General features: G+C 44.0%; 1 protein-coding gene across 1 annotated transcript in view; it reads left to right on the top strand.

The window, feature by feature from the left end:
- Window positions 1-19875, top strand: part of LOC135198042 (checkpoint protein HUS1-like) — a gene marked incomplete in the record, with an annotated part of 273156 nt that overhangs the window by 244733 nt on the left and 8548 nt on the right. Inside the window, 1 exon segment of the mRNA XM_064225422.1 lies at window positions 16610-16892. Coding sequence (XP_064081492.1) covers window positions 16610-16892 — 283 coding nt within the window.

Genomic DNA, 19875 nt, shown 5'->3' with positions numbered 1-19875 from the left:
CAAATGCCAATAGTAAATCTCCCACTACAAAATCCCACTCCAAGAGGGGAGCCGACCCACAGAGTGAGGCAGCTCCGCATACTACTACTCCATCCCATGCTGCCGACTGCTGCGCCTCTAGTGGCCATCCTGAAGTTAGCAGACAATCTTGGGCGCAGGGATGGGTAGGGTGGGATTTCGCTGGCGACACGAGCCAATCGCCCAGAAATAGATTTTTCCTTACGTCAAAATCCCTTTTCTGGGCTCAGCTCGTGTCGCTGCGCGAAATCGTACCAGAGAAATAGCACAAGATTGTAAACGAAAAGTAATAAAATAAATCAGAATAGGTCTCAAATAAAAAATAAAGTAAATATAAAAAGAATATAATTGCTAAAAAGATACAAATACACAGTGATACAAACTAAAATATGCTTAAATTACCCTTAATCCTAAACATGTTTTCTTAACATAAGGTAATTTACTTATGTACAGAGGTAAATTGGCTTACATGTAATAAAATGGTATCTGTGTAAAGGCATGTATCAAAAATATAATAGCAATTAAAACAGTCAAATGAACAAATTAATCAACAATGATAATATATATAAGGAATGTATATGCCTTAATATACAAAACCCGTAATCATTATAAATGAGATGTATCCCCTAGCATAAAAATAAGGGGGTAACATCCATGAGATCAATATGCATAATCATCTGTGAGTGTCCCTAGTCAAAAAATTAATGGGCACCCACTACATCATCATAAAAGCAGCTAAGGCACAAGGTGAATGTAAATGAACACGGAAGGAATAGACGAACTGTTGGGTGAGGCAGGTAGAAAGGAGGACTGAATCTTCTACTACAAATTAACTAGAGTCAGGGGAAACTACGTTTCCCGCTGCTACTGCTGAAAATTTCAGAGCTTCCAAGGACTTAAGGTAATGACGTTTGAACACTGTCGGCGATTTCCATCCGGTATACTTCTTCAACTCATCGAAGTTCATGTGTTGGAAATAATTAATTGAGGTGGCTACTGCTCTGACATCATGTACTTTTGGGAAAGAGTCAGGATTGGCTTGTTTAATAAAGTACAGGATTTGTTGCCTGATGCCTTTAATGATAAAGTTCCACCTTTTTCCCTCTTAAAGAGGGGCCCCGATGAGGATGAGGAGGTTCTGGATAGAAAGGCTCGTAAGGTTGAAACTGGACAAAGGGATACATCTTGTGGAAGAGGTAGTACTTTCCAAGGTTCCCACCTCATCAAAGGATCTTCATTCTTTGCCAAAAAACTCCGTTCCGGAGAAAGTAGAACTTCCCCTGTGGGAAGGAATTGAATATGATCCGGATCTCTGGATAAAGCCGACAGTTCTGAAATTCTTGCTCCTGAAGCCAGGCTTAATAAAAATAGGGTTTTCCTTAGGAGCATCATAAACGAGCATGTGTCATTATCGGTTTCAGAAGCCAGTTTTAGAACATCGTTTAAGAACCATGAAACTGACGTAGGCCTCACAGAAGGCCTAAGTCTAGCACATGCCTTAGGAATAGACGAGAAGTAGGTATCCGTCAAGTCTATGTTAAATCCAAATTGAAATATCTTTTTCAAGGCTGACTTGTTTGTCGTAATCGTGCTAGCTGCTAAACCTTTTTCAAATAAGGATCTGAAAAAGGATATAGCTGAATTAACCGTCATGATTCTGATATCTGACTCTCTCAGGAAGGTTGCTAACTTTTTGACAGCAGCATCATACTGCCTCAAAGTTGAATCCCTTTTATCGGATTCCAAGAAGAGAATGTTCTGAGGGTCAATATTCGCATCTCTTTTTGCCGCAAACTTCATGAAATCCATAAAGTTAGGGTTTTGAGAATCCTTGAGGAAGCGAACACAGTCTTCGTTTGTACTGACTGGGAGAGCTTGGGACTGGGGATCCGAAGAGGACGAAGGCCCAGTTCCAGAATTAGGGGATACCAATTGCTCTTCGGCCAGTCTGGGGCTACTAGAGCACTTGACCCTTGAATGTCCTGAGTTTGTTCAATACTTTCATAAGGAGATTCATTGGAGGGAAGACGTAAATCTTCTCCCAGTTGTTCCAGTCCAGAGCCAGGCGTCCGTGGCGTAAGCCAGATGGGGGTCCAGGTTGGGGGCTACATAACACGGTAGTTTGTGGTTCGCTTGGGATGCGAAGAGATCCACCTGTAGCCCTGGGACTCTTTGAAGGATCCATTGGAACGAACTGTTGTCTAGTGACCATTCCGACTCTAGGGGTACTGATCGGGATAGGGCGTCTGCTATGACGTTTCTCACTCCAGCTATGTGAGTGGAGGAAAGATGCCAACTGAACTTGTCTGCCAGGGAGAAGATGGCTACCATGACGTGATTTAGATGACGTGACTTGGAGCCTCCTCTGTTTTATACATGTACTCCACTGCGCTGTCCAGGACTAGCTTTATGTGGGAGTTCTTTGGTGGGTTCAACCTTTTTAGAGTCAAGAACACTGCCATTGCCTCCAGTACGTTTATATGGAACTGACGGAACTGGCGTGACCAGATCCCTTGAACCTTTTTGACCTGGGAATACCCTCCCCAGCCGCTTAAGGACGCGTCTGTGTGGATGGTGATCCCTGGTGGAGGGAACTGGAGGGGTACTGACATTGATAGATTCTTGACTTTGGCCACGGCCGAAGCCGATTCTTTAGAATCAGGAGGCACTGAGGATAGCTTGTCCCTGGACCTGACATTTGCTCGTGAGCGCCAGATCCTGGTTAGGTCTTTCAGTTTGGCTTTCATTAAGACGTTCGTTACTGATGCAAACTGGAGAGAGCCGAGGATCCTTTCCTGAGCTCTCCTTGATGCTAGTTTGTGACTTAGAAATTGCTTGACTGACTTCGCTATTTCTTTCCTTTTGGTAGATGGAATCGACAGAGTGTGGAGGATAGATTCCATTGAATGCCTAGCCACTGAAAGTTTGACTCTGGATTGAGTCTTGACTTGGACTTGTTTATCTTGAATCCTAGATATTCTAGGAACCGGAATCACTTTCAGTGTAGCCTTGTTGCATTCCTCTGACTGATGGGGCCCAGATCAACCAATCGTCGAGATATGCCACTACCATAATCCCTTGCGATCTGAGTTGTTGCACTACCACTTCCGCTAGCTTCGTGAACACCCTGGGTGCCACGTTGAGTCCGAATGGAACTACCTTGAAGGAGAATGTCTGGTCTCCTATCTTGAAACCCAGATACGGACGGAAGTGTCTTGCAATAGGGATATGATAGTAGGCGTCTGTAAGATCGATAGAGGTGGTGACGGCCCACCGGGAAGTAAGGTCCGCACCTGTGAGATCGTGAGCATCTTGAACTTGTCGCAGCGGATGGCTAAGTTTAAGCGGGACAAGTCTAAGATCACCCTTCTTTTTTGTGAGCCTTTCTTTGGCACGCTGAACAAGCGACCTTGAAATTTTAATCTCTTGACTCTCGCTATAGCTCCTTTCTGAAGGAGGTCCTCCGCGTACTCTGTCAATTCTTTGGAAGGAAGTTGACGGAAAGGTCTGGCTGGAGGTGGGTTCGTCAACCAGCTCCAACCCAGCCCTTTTGACACTATGCTCTGAGCCCACTGGCTGAAGTTCCACCGGTGGCGAAAGTGAAACAGCCTCCCTCCTACCTGAAGTTCTTCATTGGTTCTGGTAACCGCCTCGGCCTCCTCTGAAGTGCTTTCCCCTATTAAAGGGGCCTCCGCGATCCTCTCCCACGAAAGGACCGCTTACCTCTGCCTCCCTTACCCGAGCGGTCATACTTCTGAGAAGCTTGACTCTCGAAGGCTTGATTGTAAGCTGGAGAGATGGCGTATGAGGTAGAGGGTTGAGGCTGAGGGGATATCACATAAATTGGCTGTGATTGACCCTTAGAAGTGGAAGGTTGGGCTGTCTGCACTAACGGCACTGCTGGAACTTGTTGAGGAAAGCGTGGTTGCTTCTTCTGGGTAAGGTTGGAAACGCCTGGGTTTCCTCTGACCCTTACCTTTAGGTGTCAAGTCTTGTCTCCTCCTAGCCGTAAGGCCCCAACGGTCCTTAAGGTCTTCTGGTTCAACCTCGTAGCCTCTGCCTGGACTTCCTTAACCATAGCCTCTGGAAAGAGATCTGCGCCCCAGATGTTAGAGGAGAGTAACCTATTCGGCTCATGTCGAATGGTTGCCTCTAGCAGGACATGCTTTCTACTAACAATTCATTCTAGCAGTGGCAAACTCGAACACATCTGACTGCACCGTTTGAGTCAGGGCTTTGGTCATAAGCTTAAAAATTGGTTCTGATCCATAGGCCATGGTTGCTACCTCCGACATAGCCATAGAGTTGATTGATCTGGCTAGTCGTGATTTTGCGTCAAATTCAGTTTGAATAAGATTATCTGGGAGCCTGGGTAGCTTTTCACCAAACTGCTCCATAGCACAGTCAGGTTTGAGTTTGCCAGCTGAGAATGTATTCGGCAAGTCTTCCCACAACTCTCCAATTGAACGGGATAATGGAGATGTGGGATCTGCTTCTTTCAACTGAGGCATGGGTTCCCCCTTCTGGGCCGCTGAGATGGTCGACCTAACTATCTTGGTTAGGAACGGAGCGGGGTACTCTCATCCATTGTGAAAATGGTAAAGGACTTTTGAATGGGTTGGTATCTTGGTGTTAGAACAATCCATGTCCTCTAAACATCTGAGCCATTCTCTCTGAGCCTGGTCTCGTGAATAGAGGACTGTCTCCTTTGGTACCCTATCGTCCCGAACCATAGCCGAAGGCGTGAGCCTTGCGTAGCCTATGAAAGGAGGCTGTAGGCCTTCCGGGTAGAACTCGAAGTCTTCTATTCTTCGAGTTCCAAACTCCGGGATGGAGATGAGACCGTCCTGGAAGGGGGCGTATGAACGCTTACTCTCCATGGGTTGTTCATAGAGAAAGCAGGAAGTGAGTCATACGGAGGAAGCTGAGTTCCACTTGTGTTGGAAATTGAGGGAGAGGCTAGAGGGACTTCTCTTAGTCCGGCTATAATAGAATCTTGGGAAGTGATCCTATCCGACAGGCGAGAGAACATCTGTTCCATACTACTCTTTAGGGACCCAACTAGGTCACCCACCTGTTGCAACAGGCCAGCATTGGAGTCCAAAGCCGGAGCTGCTGCGGAGGTGGAGGGGAGACTCTGAATTGGAACCAATGGGAGCGGAACTGGTGATTCTGCCGGAGTGCGAGATCTCTCCTTGGATTTACTTTTTGAGGACTTAGAGCCGGAGCTAGAAGCTTTAGACCTGTCTGGACGGGATTGCGAGCCGGAGACTTACGTGAGGAAGAAGACGAGGACGTCTTCTTAGACGACGATGACGTCTTAGTCAAGGTCATCGCTTTAGCCTTGACCTTAGGTCTAACCGAAGCCTCAGGAGGAGTATATAATTCATCACCCGTAAAGCCTTGGAAAGATGGAGAGGTTGCAGGGGTAGAAGAGACAGTCACACCCAAGGGTGACCCTTGAGTGCCTACATTACTTACCTCGACCAACAGGTCGTCTATACCTACCATCGGTTCAACATTAATATCCAGGGTTGCGACATCCGTGGAGATATCCTGGTCTTGTTCCGTTAAGGAGGCCGCCAGCTGTTGTTGGATAAAGGCGATAGTCGGGTCCGCCTCTACTGGGTCGACGTAACCTGTCGCCTTGCCTCCGGGGAAGATTAATAGTGCTAACCGCTTCTCGAGGATGTAGGGCTGACCCTTGGCGGCGTTCTTGCCAAAACCTCCGACCCAGGCCCGCAGGGTAGCCAGTGCGGTATCCCTTACTGCCGGAGCCTGTAAGATTTAAGAATCACTTAAAACTAAAACTTAAAGTATAACTTAAACTAGATGCCTTAAGTTAAAGTAAATGATGAAAACTTAAGCACTAAAAAGGAAGCGGAGCAGCTACTGGAGATGGAATACTTACCCCTTCCAAAAGCTGGCTCACCAGATCGTAACATATGGTACACGTCTCATGGTACCAGACCTGGATGTCCCCGTGCGGAGTCGCGCATGGAGCATGGGACCGGCAAACTTCGTGTCCACAGGGGTCCTGAAGTGTAGCGGAACATCCCGGATGCTCACAGTTGGTGGCCTGTAAGTGGGAAGACACATGAGTATCTTAAAAGGCATCACTTACAGACTAAAGGACAAAAGAACTCCGTTACATGCCGGAGCTCGGAAAAAATTTGGGCATAACCCCTCCCTGCTTTGCCTGAATAGGCTATAATCCCGGAGAGATCCGGTAAGATATGAAAGGGAGGGGGGATGGTTTAAGGTACTTAAGATAAACTTATAGATAACTTAAACCTAAACTCAAGCGAACCGGACTAGGTTCAGTGTGAAGCGGAGTGTAGTAACTCAGCAATACGGTAAGGTTAGTAGTGACCTAATGTATGTTCCGGTCCACTCTACCGAGTGGACTAGCCCCCTCCGCTGGATACCAGGACTCCGGTCAGGGAGGAGCTCTAGTAAGGAGGGAAAGGGCGAGAGGACATACATGCTCGAGCTAGCCCGGAGCGACAAGGTTAGTAACAGAGGGGGGAAGGCCAGGGCCCCCCACAATGTACCACCGGCCGGACCGAGAAGCCGGAGAGGTCGAAACCAGTTCCTGGGGTCTGTCCCGACTCCCTAGTCCCTCCGCATGAGGAGAGAGAGGGAGGCAGGCTCGGGTATGTGGAGCGAGCATGGGTAGACCGACCCACCCCCGCCCGACTCTATGGAAGAGCGGGAGAGGGGGAAGGGTGACTGGGCAGGCGTCTGGCTGTCCCGTGATCACGAAGTGACCACGAGGCGGTAAGGGAGATACGATCACCCAACCTAGGCCAACCAACTGATCAGAGAGAAGCTATCGGGAAGCAACTTGGACTGAAAAGCGGTAGCATACAGGCCCAATGGGCTAAAACCAACTGATCAGAGAGATACTATAGGGAAGCAACCGAACTGATCAGCGGTAGTATAGGCTCTATGAAACCAGGACCTAGGCAAAGCCAGACGCCTAACTAACCTAACTATGATAAAATACAATAATAAATAAAACAAAATAAAAGAGAGAAAGTAATATAGAAGGAGAAAAAATCCAGGAGTGTACGACTAACCCGAAGGCAGGTCTACCACTCAAAGCTAGTCAGAGGCCGATACTAAGAGCCTGGACTAGGGTCTGGATAGAAAAAGCCTACATAAGGTGAATACATGCATGCATGACAACCTGAGTAGACCTTAAACTAAACAAAGCGGATAATCAAATAGAGCGTACATAATAAGGGATGTTCTAGGTATGGGAGACCAAGAACGAACCCATCACGCGGCAGAACCATGCTGCCATGCTTCCGACCCCGAGAACGTATTTATACCTAAAAAACGGCAAATACTGTCTCAGGGACGGAAAAAACCAACTAATCGTAAATACTGAGTACTTAACTTAGCTGCTGCGATAGCTGCACGCTCCATTATAGTAAAAATCCACGAAAGGGCACAAAAAACACAGAGAGAAAATTAGCACGTGTGGCTCCTGGCGCTAACTTGAAAGGATGTCCACTAGAGGCGCAGCAGTCGGCAGCATGGGATGGAGTAGTAGTAGTGCGAGCTGCTCACTCTGTGGGTCGGCTCCCCTCTTGGAGGGATTTTGTAGTGGGAGATTTCTATTGGCATTTGGCTCGTGGTAGTGGTCTCACTCGCCTAGTGTTCATACCGACACCCTCCTAGAGGGTGAGCGAGTCAGTTATACTGACCTTTTTCTTTATTTTATTTATTCTCTGGTATGTGTTAGTACATTTACCCTAGAAATAATAGATTAAAGGATATTTCGCGCAGCGACACGAGCTGAGCCCAGAAATCATATATTAGTATATGATAAAATACAAACATGATGAATATGCATCTTATCCATAGATCTTTTAAAAAGCTATGCTTTACTTCAGTGCATCCAGTAGTGTTATATGTATTATCATATTACTATTTGTTTGTATTATAAAATGCAAGCATGGCAATCATTGTTATGGTCTGGAAATCAGCTGTGGGCGAATGCGAGGTAAGTTTGTTTTGCTGTATTGAACTCAAATCAGAGCAGCTTTCTTGCTTCTAGTTAGCACAAGTGAATCTCAAGATATTCTATTTATATGGGACAAGGATAATTTACTTTATACGAAGTGTTTTCAAGTTGAAATATCACTTAAATATGTATCGTTTGTGAACGAAATTTAGCTTTTTTTTTCTCTCTCTTTCTTTTTAGTAGTAGTAGTTGTTGTTGTTGTTGTTGTTGTTGTTGTTGTTGTTGTTGTTGTTGTCACCAAGGGCATATTTACCTTTAGATTCACTTGTGCTAACTAGAAGCAAGAAAGCTGCTCTGATTTGAGTTCAATACAGCAAAACAAAAACTTCCTTCGCATTTGCCGTTAGCTGATTTCCTAACCAAAACATTCGTTTACACAGTAAACAAAAATCAACAGATTCCGTTCGATATTTTTCACTTGATCTCTTCAGAATACTATGAACTTTACTTATTTATCTTTTATTGTAGTGAAAACAGTGAAATGTGTTCATTCATGCCCAATAGTTTTGATTAAAACTAAGTTTCTCTCAAATTTTGTTTGGTCGAGTTTGATGGTACTATACTGAAGTTTGTGAGTTTCATCCACATTGCAGATGCACAATAATAGTCATTGGCAGGTCAACATTCTCTCCTTAGCTTCAGCTAAAACTTAAAGGTTAAATTTAGCAGTATATGCCCGTGCTGATCTTTTCTACATAGCGAGTAAGGATATAGTAATGTAAATATATCAGTCCTATTCTCTTTTAACGTCATTTGTACCAAATATGGTATTTTCATACATTCAACTTACCTGTCAGATATATACATAGCTATCGACTTCGTCGTCCCCGACAGAAATTCAAATTTCGCGGCACTCACTACAGGTAGGTCAGGTGATCTACCGCCCTGCTCTGGGTGGCAGGACTAGGAACCATTCCCGTTTTCTAATCAGATTCTCTCTGTCGCCGGTAGTATTAACATTGTTGTTACTTCCTCCTGACTGGAATTCTTTTTTCACAACGCTTTTGATCATCTTTCGACTGATTTTTGGTGACGTACTTGGATCGTTGTTTGGCATTCGCTATCGTGGACTGTTTTTTGGACTTCGCTTTGGATTTTCGTGAATATGTCTGATTCTAGTGTTAGCTTCAGAGTGTGTGGGAATGAGGGCTGTAAGGTGAGGATTCCGAAAGCTTCGGTAGATCCTCACACTACATGCAGTGGTTGTAGAAGGGTTGAATGCTCAATTGAGAATACGTGTAACGAGTGTGAGAGATTGAGTGCGCAAGAATGGAAGAATCTGAGTTCTTACTGAAGAAGTTAGAGAAAGATAGAGAGAGGCAGGCGGCTTACAAAGCCGGAAAATGTCTAGTAGTTCTGTAGCTTCTTCTTCTTCTCATAATTATGCCCGTTTACAAGTTAATCCCTCTGATTCCACCTCAGAAATGGCGGAACTCAGAGCTTCCCTTCAAAAAATGCAAGAAAAAATGGAAGCATTGGAAGGTAAGAGAAGTGAATGTGGTTTCTCGAGTGATGTTAGTGTCCCCAGTGTAGTGGAGGGGGCGTCTGGTCGTCTCTGCGACGCTCCCAGGTCTAGACCTCTTCCAAGCTCCCTGGCCCAGAGGAGAAGGAAAGTCGAAAGCCTTACGGGGGTCGTGGAGAATCCCCAACGATCAGGCGTCCCTTCGGCAGAATCTCAGACTGCCAGGGACAGCTATAGGAAAAGCGTCCTTCGTGAGTGCTTTTCTTCATCTAGTTCGCCTTCTCCGAGAAGAGGATGGAAGGAATCGAAGCTTTCACGTCCGCTGAAAAGGAATTGGAAAGAACCTGAGCTCAATTTAGCCCCTGAGCGCTTCTCTGAAGAGGATGCCGCCTTTCGGTAACTCAAAAAGAAAGCTAGAAAGGAGTTAGATCCTGGAATGTAAAGACGAGCCGGCCTTCCAGATCTCCTTCTCTGATTCGAATGAGCCTTCGACCAGGAAAATTTTGATGAATGTGCAGGAGCAATTAGCGTCTTTGGTAGGAGTACTTTCTAAAGAGCCTACTCGTAAAAAGGATGACAGGCTTCCGATTAAGAGATCCAAATACCGATCTCCTGTCGGGCGCGACGAACCCTCCAGGGGAGTTGTCGCACAAGCGGCCATCTCTGGGGGGAGTGGTGCGTTATGGCAGGCGAGACTGGGAAAGGAAGTAACTCCTGCCAAGCGTCTGGCGCCAACTAGGAGCCAGGCGCCAAGTAGGCGCAAAGAGCCTGACTTTACTGTAGATCGTTCTAGGCCCAGATCTTCATCCAAGCAACAAGAGCCAACTGGAGAAGAGAGAACTCCTGATAGGAGTAAAGCGCCCGCTAAGCGCAATATACTTGCCATTCGAAAGGCGCATTCCATGAGCGATACTCCTACCAAGCCACAGGAGTATTCGGAACTAGATGCGCCTTCCATAGGTCAGGAGTATTCGGGAAGAGATACTCCTGCCAGGCGCCTTGAGTACTCTGACCTCGATACTCCTCCCAGGCGCCAGGAGTATTCTAGACTCTTTACTCCTACCAGGCGCCAGGAGTATTCGAAGCGCGATGTGCCTACCAAGCGCCAGGAGTATTCTGAGCTTAATACTCCTAACAGGCGCCAGGAGTATTTGGAGCGAGATGCGCCTACCAGACGGCAGGAGTATTCGAAGAGTGTTACGACTGTCAGGCGCCGGAGGAGTATTCCAAACAGGATACTCCTACCAGGCTCCAGGAGTATTCTCAGCGAGATACTCCTGCTAAACGCCAGGCGCATTCTCCTCATGAAGAGCTTGATATCCGACAGGAGTCTAACAAGCGTAAAACAGTTATACGTGACTCGCCTAATGATAAACGTAAGGAGAGAGTTACTCCTAGCCCCTCTCCTAATTAGAAGTGCTTCTTCTTCGGAAAGGAAGAAATCAAGAGAGGAGACAGAGGAGGGAAGGGAGCCTTCTCCTTCCGAGCCTATTAATTTAGATGACGTCTCGGAGGACGAAGTTACTAACAGAGAAGGGCTTTCGAATTACAAAGTTCTTTCTGCTCTTCTCTTAGAAGAATATGGAGATGCATTGACTCCAGCCGCTCCTCCTTCTCCGCGCTCTCTATTTTCAAGTACGAAGGCGCACAAGTCTTCATCTTTCCTGAAAATGAAGCCGGCCATATCCATGAAAAGGGCCTTACAATCTCTTGACTCCTGGATCAAGACAAAGGAGTTAGGAAGGACGATCTTTTGCATGCCTCCCGCTAAACTAAGGGGTAGGAGAGGCATATGGTACGAAACATGAGAAAATATGTGATTGTCTCTGCCCGTTTCAGCTGAATCGGACTTCTCCAGTCTCGTAGACTCGTCGAGGAGACATGCCTTAAATTCAGCGAAAGCAACATGGGGTCTTTCGGAAATGGACCATCTCCTCAAGGGACTTTTTCATACCTTAGAAGTATTTAACTTCCTAGATTGGTCCCTTGGGGTTATTGCTAAGAAGTCCCATGAAAAAATGAACAACTAAGCCTGAAACCTTACATAGCATCCTTACATGCATCGATAAGGCGGTTCAAGATGGATCGGCGGAAGTGTGCTCCCTCTTCGGTGCGGGAATACTAAAGAAGAGAGCGGTTCATAGTGCCTTTCTCACTAAGGCCGTCTCGCCTTCGCAGAGATCCGCTTTGCTGTATGCGCCTCTCTCTGAGCATTTATTTCCTTCTCAGTTGGTGAGAGACATTGCCCATTCGCTAACTGAGAAAGCCACTCAAGATCTTTTAAGGCAATCCTCAAGGAAAAATAGACCTGTGGCCAGTGAGGAAAAGAAAGCCTCTAGGCCAGCTCCACAACAGCAGCCCTTTCGAGGAGGCCCTCAGGCTAGATCCATCGTCAGAAGAAAGTCAACGGAAAAAAGGGGAAGATCTGCCTTCCGTCCCTTTAAGAAGGGAAAATGAGAAATCTTTCCTCCAGACACCTGTAGGAGCCAGGTTACAGTTCTTTGCGGGAGCATGGGAAGACATAGGATCCGATCATCGGTCAATGTCAATAATCAAGAAGGGTTATTATATCCCATTCAAGGACAGGCCACCCTTGACAACATCACCGAGGGAACTGTCAGCCAGATACAGGGACCCTGTTCTGATGGATACTCTTCGTCAAATGGTGGAACAGATGTGGGACAAAAGAGCAATAGAGCTGGTACTGGATCAAAGCTCCCCGGGGTTTTACAATCGCTTGTTTCTCGTAGCGAAAGCCTCGGGGGGATGGAGACCGGTACTGGATGTAAGTTCGCTGAACAAATTTGTACAACAACAGAAGTTCAGCATGGAAACGTCTGCATCAGTACTTGCAGCTCTCCGTCAAGGAGATTGGATGGCGTCCCTAGATCTTCAAGACGCATATTTCCACTGTCCGCGATTCACCTCATTCGTTCCGGGAATGAAAGTACCTTTGTTTCATGTTCGAGGGAAGGATCTATCAGTTCAGGGCCCTGTGTTTCGGCCTTTCTACGGCTCCCCAAGTCTTTACAGACTTGATGAAAAACGTGTCAAAACACCTTCACATGAAAGGGATAAACGTCTCCCTATACCTGGACGACTGGCTCATCAGGGCCAGGTCTCAAAAGCAGTGTCTGGAGGACCTGTCAACAATCCTGGAATTGACAAAGACATTAGGATTAATCGTGAACCTCGAGAAATCTCAGATGGTCCCCAGCCAGAACGTAGTCTATCTGGGGATTCAGATGGATTCTCGGGGTTTTCGAGTATTTCCTTCTCAAGAGAGAGTAAGGAAAGGCTGTGCCACAGTATTGAACTTCTTAGAGAAAGAGCGTACTTCAGCGAGGGAATGGTTGAGCCTTCTGGGGACCCTTTCCTCTCTCGAACAGTTCTTTCCTCTAGGAAGACTACATCTCCGTCCGCTTCAGTTCTTCCTGAGAAGTAGTTGGAGTTGGAAGACAGGACAGCTCTCGGACACGTTTCCAATCTCATTAGAAGTAAAGCAACAATTAGGGTGGTGGTTGACCCCCTTAGAAGAAAACAAAGGAGTATCCTTAGAAATACGGAACCCAAACCTGACATTGTTCTCAGACGCGTCGGAGACAGGTTGGGGTGCGACTTTAGGGTCCAAAGAAGTGTCGGGCACCTGGTCGGAAGAGCAGGTGTCATGGCACATAAATTGCAAGGAGCTCTTTGCGATTCACCTCGCGCTAAGGAGTTTCGAGCAGATAGTCAGAGACAAAGTAATACAGATAAACTCCGACAATACGACCGCTCTGGCTTATGTCAAGAAACAAGGAGGAACTCACTCTCTCGCCCTATACGAACTGGCAAGAGATCTGCTGATTTGGGCAAATCAAAGGAACGTGGTTCTTCTAACGAGATTTGTTCAAGGGGAGAGGAATGTGAGAGCGGACAGACTGAGCAGGAGGTTCCAGGTCCTTCCTACAGAATGGACCCTCCACTCGGAAGTCTGTCAGACCCTTTGGTATCTTTGGGGGAAACCGCAGATAGATCTATTCGCCACGTTTCTCTCCAAAAGGATAGATACATTTTGCGCCCTGGTAGAAGATCCCAGGGCTTATGCAATAGACGCCTTTCTCCTGGATGGTCAGGGGCTAGACGGTACGCTTTTCCCCCATTCAAGGGGGGATTCTGGGGGAGTAGTCCCCCCAGAAAGTTTGTGGCCTCGAAGGGAACCAGAATGACTCTGATAGCCCAATATTGGCCATCCCGAATTTGGTTCACGGAGGTGATGGAGTGGACAGTGGACTTCCCCAGATCTCTTCCAAACAGGATAGATCTGCTCAAACAACCCCACTTCGAGAGGTACCACAAAATCTAACCCGCTCTTGCTCTGACTGCCTTTCGACTATCGAAAGACTTGTCAGAGCGAGAGGGTTTTCTCGCAAGGCGGCAAGCGCAATTGCTAGAGCCCGCAGATCATCTACTAGGCGAGTGTACCAATCGAAGTGGGAAGTTTTCAGAAACTGGTGCAGGTCGAAGAAGCTGTCCTCTTCCAATACCTCTGTAACCGAAATTGCGGATTTCCTTCTTTTCCTGAGGGAAAAGTCACATCTCTCTGTACCAACAATTAAAGGATACAGAAGTATGCTTTCGTCAGTCTTTAGAAACAGGGGCTTAGATTTGACGAATAATAAAGATTTGCACGATCTCATCCGCTCCTTTGAAATATCGAAGTCAGTAGAACCTAGAATTCCGAGCTGGAATTTAGATGTGGTTCTGAAATTTCTGTCCTCGGAAAAGTTCGAACCACCTCATACGGCTTCATTCCGGGATATCACTAAAAAGTGTATATTTCTACTATCTCTGGCTACGGCTAAAAGGGTCAGTGAGTTGCATGCCCTTGAGTCACGAGTTGGCTTCAAAGAAGATTCTGCGATTTGTTCATTCCAGACTCTTTTTCTTGCCAAAAACGAGAACCTTTCGAATCCCTGGCCTAGGAGTTTCGAGGTAAAAGGACTTACTAGCCTAGTAGGCAGAGAAATAGAAAGATCACTTTGTCCAGTTAGAGCACTGAAATTCTATCTGGACAGAAAGAAGCGGTTGGGAGGCTCACAACATGGTCTATGGTGCTCGGTGAGACCCCAAGAGACCTATGTCTAAAAATGCTTTGGCCTTCTTTGTTAGAAGTGTAATTACCGAGGCTCATAAGAACTGCCCAGATGACACTTTTAATCTATTAAGAGTAAGAGCTCATGAGGTAAGGGCAATGGCGACATCAATTGCGTTCCAGAGAAATATGTCACTTAAAAATATTTTGGACGCAACCTATTGGAGTTGCAACTCAGTATTTGCATCTCATTATTTAAAAGATGTGCGAGTAACGTATGAGAAATGTTTTTCTCTAGGTCCGTTTGTGTCAGCACAGACGGTTCTGGGTAAAGGAGAGAGCACTGATCCTTAAATATGTGTACGTAACCCCCTTGTCGGATGTGTTCTTGTGTTTCCTGTGCATGGGAGTGTCAGATGTCGCACTGGCGGCCTTCACTTCTCTTCATTAGGAAATCGAGTGACAGCTGACTATTAGAGGGGTACAAAATTTTTGTTTGATTTTGTATGTATGATTTTCGAGTTTGTGGTTGTTTGCTAAGAGTTTGGGGATGACTCTTAACAATCGTAGAACTAACACGGGTTAGGTTCGGGTGATCGGGATCGGTTGTGTGCTCCTTAAAGAAGGCGTGTTGTCATATAAGCGGATTAGCACCCCTTGACAAATGCCAGTTAGGCTCTGCCGAGTAAGTGGATAAGACCCCATCGACAGACCAGCAAGAACTCTTGGCCACAGATCACTATCTCGCTAAGGCTCTTGAGGTGAAGCAGACTCCTGGGCAGTAGCCACGAAGTCTTCCATCTAATAAGGTAGGAACCAAGGTTTATTTATACCTACAACATATGTTGTTTACCTGTCTAGTCAGTAAGTTAGCTGTCTCTTGCCCTCCACCAAAGGGTGTCAATCAGCTATGTATATATCTGACAGCTAAGTTGAATGTATGAAAATGATATTGTTATGATACAATAAAGTTTCATACATACTTACCTAGCAGATATATACGATTGAAGACCCACCCAGCCTCCCCGCAGGAGACAGGTGGAAGAGAGAATCTGATAAGAAAACGGGAATGGTTCCTAGTCCTGCCACCCAGAGCAGGGCGGTAGATCACCTGACCTACCTGTAGTGAGTGCCGCAAAATTTGAATTTCTGTCGGGGACGACGGAGTCGATAGCTATGTATATATCTGCCAGGTAAGTATGTATGAAACTTTATTGTATCATAACAATATCATTTTTTACCATTGTATGATGGTAAAAAATTACCATCATACCTGTTGTTATCGGTTTAGGTTGTTCTTAGTAAATCAGCTGTTTCTGGCTATATGCATTTATACAACAAGTATAACATTACATACTGACAATACTTTTGTCATTTCTTTACTGATGGGATAGATAAAGAAATGGAGGAAAAGGAGTTAGCCTACCTAAAAAATGTAATAGATAAAGAGGAAAAGAGGTTAGCCTATTGTTATTTGGTCTCGTAAATTTAACTTGCATGATACGTGAGATACGTGATAAAATAATTTTTTAAGGGTGAAAATTTGGGGGTCTCATGATATGTGAGATCGCGTTACATGAGTATATATGGTACGTACTTGAAACCAGTTCCTTGCTTTGACCAGTGGCTAATGGTTATCTCATCCTTACTAGCCTTTTGGATTGTTAGAGATATAATTACTGTTCAATTTGTTTATGTATTGTAGTTTAATAAATATATCAAGTCCATTATTAACATATGTAGTGTACAGTACAGATACGAACACAGGGTAACAAGGTAAAATTGTTTGGAGCATTTCTATTTGCTATTTTATGTATTTTGTCAGTAAACTAATTAACTAACCAACAAAAATTATGTAATGCACTACATATCAGAAACCAATTTATGAACAACACAAGATACAAGCGGCCACTCGGAATGTTATGTCATATGTAAGTAGGCTAGTGACTGTATATTAATTGATTGTAATTGTATGCTTCACAACTCATGTCAAAGTTTTGTCTCATTGTTTCACTTGCAGCCAACGCTTTCAATTCATGCAAGAGTGGTGGTACATGATGTGCCAGTGCAACTTATACCACGAAGACAGTGGCAGTTGTACAATGAACCTGAAATGCCAAACTTCGGAGCATCAATATATTTACCTCCACTTCGTCAACTGAAACACATTGTGGAACGCATGAAGTCTTTATCGGCACATATATGTGTATCAGCAAACAGATCAGGCAAATTTATTGTCTCAGTAACTAATGATGATGTAGATGTCTCCACACACTTCAAACATCTGTCAATGCCAGTTTGGGGTAATAGTATAGTACAGTATTGTTTTACATTAATTCTTTTATTGTACTTTTACAAACATAAATATGAACCCACTGTTTTACTTTTATCTATAATGGGCAAACCATTGTTTGGTGTTTGGCCATTAACTTAAAAAGCAATCTTCCACAGAATGGAATGCCCTCATATGAAAAATGAGAATAGCAAATGTAAATCAATAAAATATATTACTACTTAAATAAGTACAGTGTTCCCCCCGTATTCGCGCGGGATGCGTACCAGATCCCCCCGTGAATAGTTAGAATCCGCGAATGTTTGGAACCCCTATAAAAGCGCTAAAAACAGCCTATTTTGTTAGTTTAAACTTAAGAAAAACCACTAAAAATTTTCATACTTGGTTTTTTAATAATTTTATCACAAAAAGTGCATTTTATGATGAAATTGATCACAAAGACCAGGAATTTGTGGATATTTCTCATAGAAAAATACCGCGAATGCATGAATTTTCCGCGAATAATGCGGGGAAACGTTCCCGAGAGAAATCCGCGAATGTGTGAGTCCGCGAATCTGGAGAACGCGAATACGGGGGGTCCACTGTACACCAAACTGATGAATGTATGTAGATGTAAACAGCAGCATGTCAAAACCTTAGGATGTGTAAAGTGATGTTTGAAATTAATAATAATGTAGCCTTCCTTAAAAGTAAACTTAGTGAGCATTAGAATCATTGACCCCAACAGGAAAAGTTCAGCAGCAATGAAGGCAATGAAAAACAATATGTTCTTGGCAGAATATAATTGATTCTTCTCAACAGAACATACTTGATGATGCCAAGGGAAGCAAATCTTTTTTGGGGGGTGGGCATTGGATATTTAGTTGCATTAAGCCTTTAGCTTAAGAAAGATAGCCATTATTGACATTATAAAGAAGTTTAACTAGAACAGTTATTTACATTCCTTGTATATTAATTGTGATAAGAGGAATGGACAAAGTAATTGAAGGGAGGGAGGAATTGGAATCAGGAGTATGTTCCGTGCAAGTAGTTGTGATAAAGAAGGTTGGATAAAATAATTGAAGGGAGGGAAGAATTTGAATCAGGAGTATATTCTGTCATTATTCTATTGCTAGTTGGAACACATGAAGGGAATGAGAAATATGATCAGAAGTTTCATAATTAAAAAATGTTTCAAGTGTAAGATACCTCTTCCTACCTTTGAGATATGACCTAATGCATTTTGGCAAAATTGAAACATCTGAACCTCTGATATGAATAGTGATATGGAAAACAGGTTGAAAGCAAGGATAAATATATAAAACTTGTCAGCAGCACTGTCTAAATAGTTTGGGAAATGACATGTGACAATATCACATACAAACACAGAATGAACTGGATATACAGCTGGGAACCTATGGAACTGGTTATGATAGGACATTATCAACTTACTGTCTGTCTTTCTTTTATAGTACAGGGAACTTTAGTTGGGAATATTTCGTTTTGAACAAAATGAGGTAAGTAAGTACTAGGTTTGTTGTGAAATTGTCATTTACAATGCATCAGTGAAGTTATGTTATCCCCATATTTTTTAGATTAACTCTTTCATATCCGCTTAGTTTTGATCACTGTGTCCCCAGATATCCGAGGTATCTGGGAGCGCTCGACAGTGCGAAAAAATAATTATATAGAAAATTCAGCAAAAATATAAATTTTATGCCAACAACGTTCATTTTCTGTCCTTTTTTTCTAAATGTTAGTATTTTATGGTGGAATTGTCAGAATAAGAGTCCCAGCCCTCTAAATATGAAAATATGTGAGTTATTTAACAAAAAAACAAAAAAACTTTACTTATTTTTATATTTTCGTTCGAGACCCAAAAACTATGAAAGTCAGGCGAATTAATTATTTTTTATGAGAAAGCAAATCAAATTCTCTAAATATCGACATATAAATCAATGGAAAACGAATAAGTCCAGCCGGTGAAAAAATTGATAGAAAAGAGGGTAAGAAACAGAGCGCAGTACAGAGATTTGAGCATGCGCAGTGCAGAAACTGCTTTGCTGGTGTATTGATACTCGAGATACACGGTCCAAGGTATGATCTAGCCTGTGGAAATCGCTACTTGTCTAAAAATTATTAAGAAACGCCCCTACCACACGCATGAAAAATTTTGGTAAATTTTACGTACTGCTACGTCAGTTGGATAGATAGGGAATAGAGTATTTTTACGTACTATTACGTCAGTTGGACATGAAAGGGTTAATAAAGAAAGTTTATCATGACTTTTCTTTACCTTAAGTTTTTGCATTTTTAATAATGATTGAATGAATAGTTTTTATTCAAAAGAATAAAAACATTAAAAGAATTCAAATTGTGGTTTGTATAAACTACTGAAAGAAGCGCACACAGGAAGTAGTTAGTAGATGGTATTACTAGGGGGAAGGGATAGAGAAAAGAGACTTGATGTGGAATTAGGTGTACAAAGGGCAATGGAAGAAGAGAAATGAACCTTGAAACTGGAGAAGACCAGCAATGGAGAAGATGTAGAAATGTACAGTGGAACCTCGACGTACGAAAGTCCCTACTTACGAAAAATCCAAGTTCCGAAAACAAACACGAAAATTTTTTTGCTTTGTATACGAAAATAATTAGGTTGCGAAAGGGTAAAGTCCAAGATTCGCCCGGACCACCGAGAACAGTTTTAAAACTCACGCGCTGCTAACTGAGTAGACTGGCCACCATCCTCCCACTCTCCCATTGGTTCCTAATGCTAGTCACCGCTATAAGATCCTGCTCTCCTATTGGTCAGCATCATGCCTCTATGTAAAGGCGTTCCTAGATTATTTTTTGCAGCAGTGTTATTGTAAACACTGGAATTCATTCGTTCACATATATTTCGTTTGTTAACATAAATTCGTGTTAGTGATTCACTTTCGTTGTACTGTAAGTTACTTTATCATGTTGTGTGTGAACTTAATTACGTTATTAGCCATGGGTCCCAAGAATGGTGC

Source organism: Macrobrachium nipponense, chromosome 21, assembly GCF_015104395.2.
Source record: "Macrobrachium nipponense isolate FS-2020 chromosome 21, ASM1510439v2, whole genome shotgun sequence".
In the NCBI taxonomy this organism is placed as follows: Eukaryota; Metazoa; Arthropoda; class Malacostraca; order Decapoda; family Palaemonidae; genus Macrobrachium; species Macrobrachium nipponense.
The sequence above is the reverse complement of the archived record's forward strand: the minus strand, read 5'-3'. Positions and strand labels throughout refer to the sequence as shown.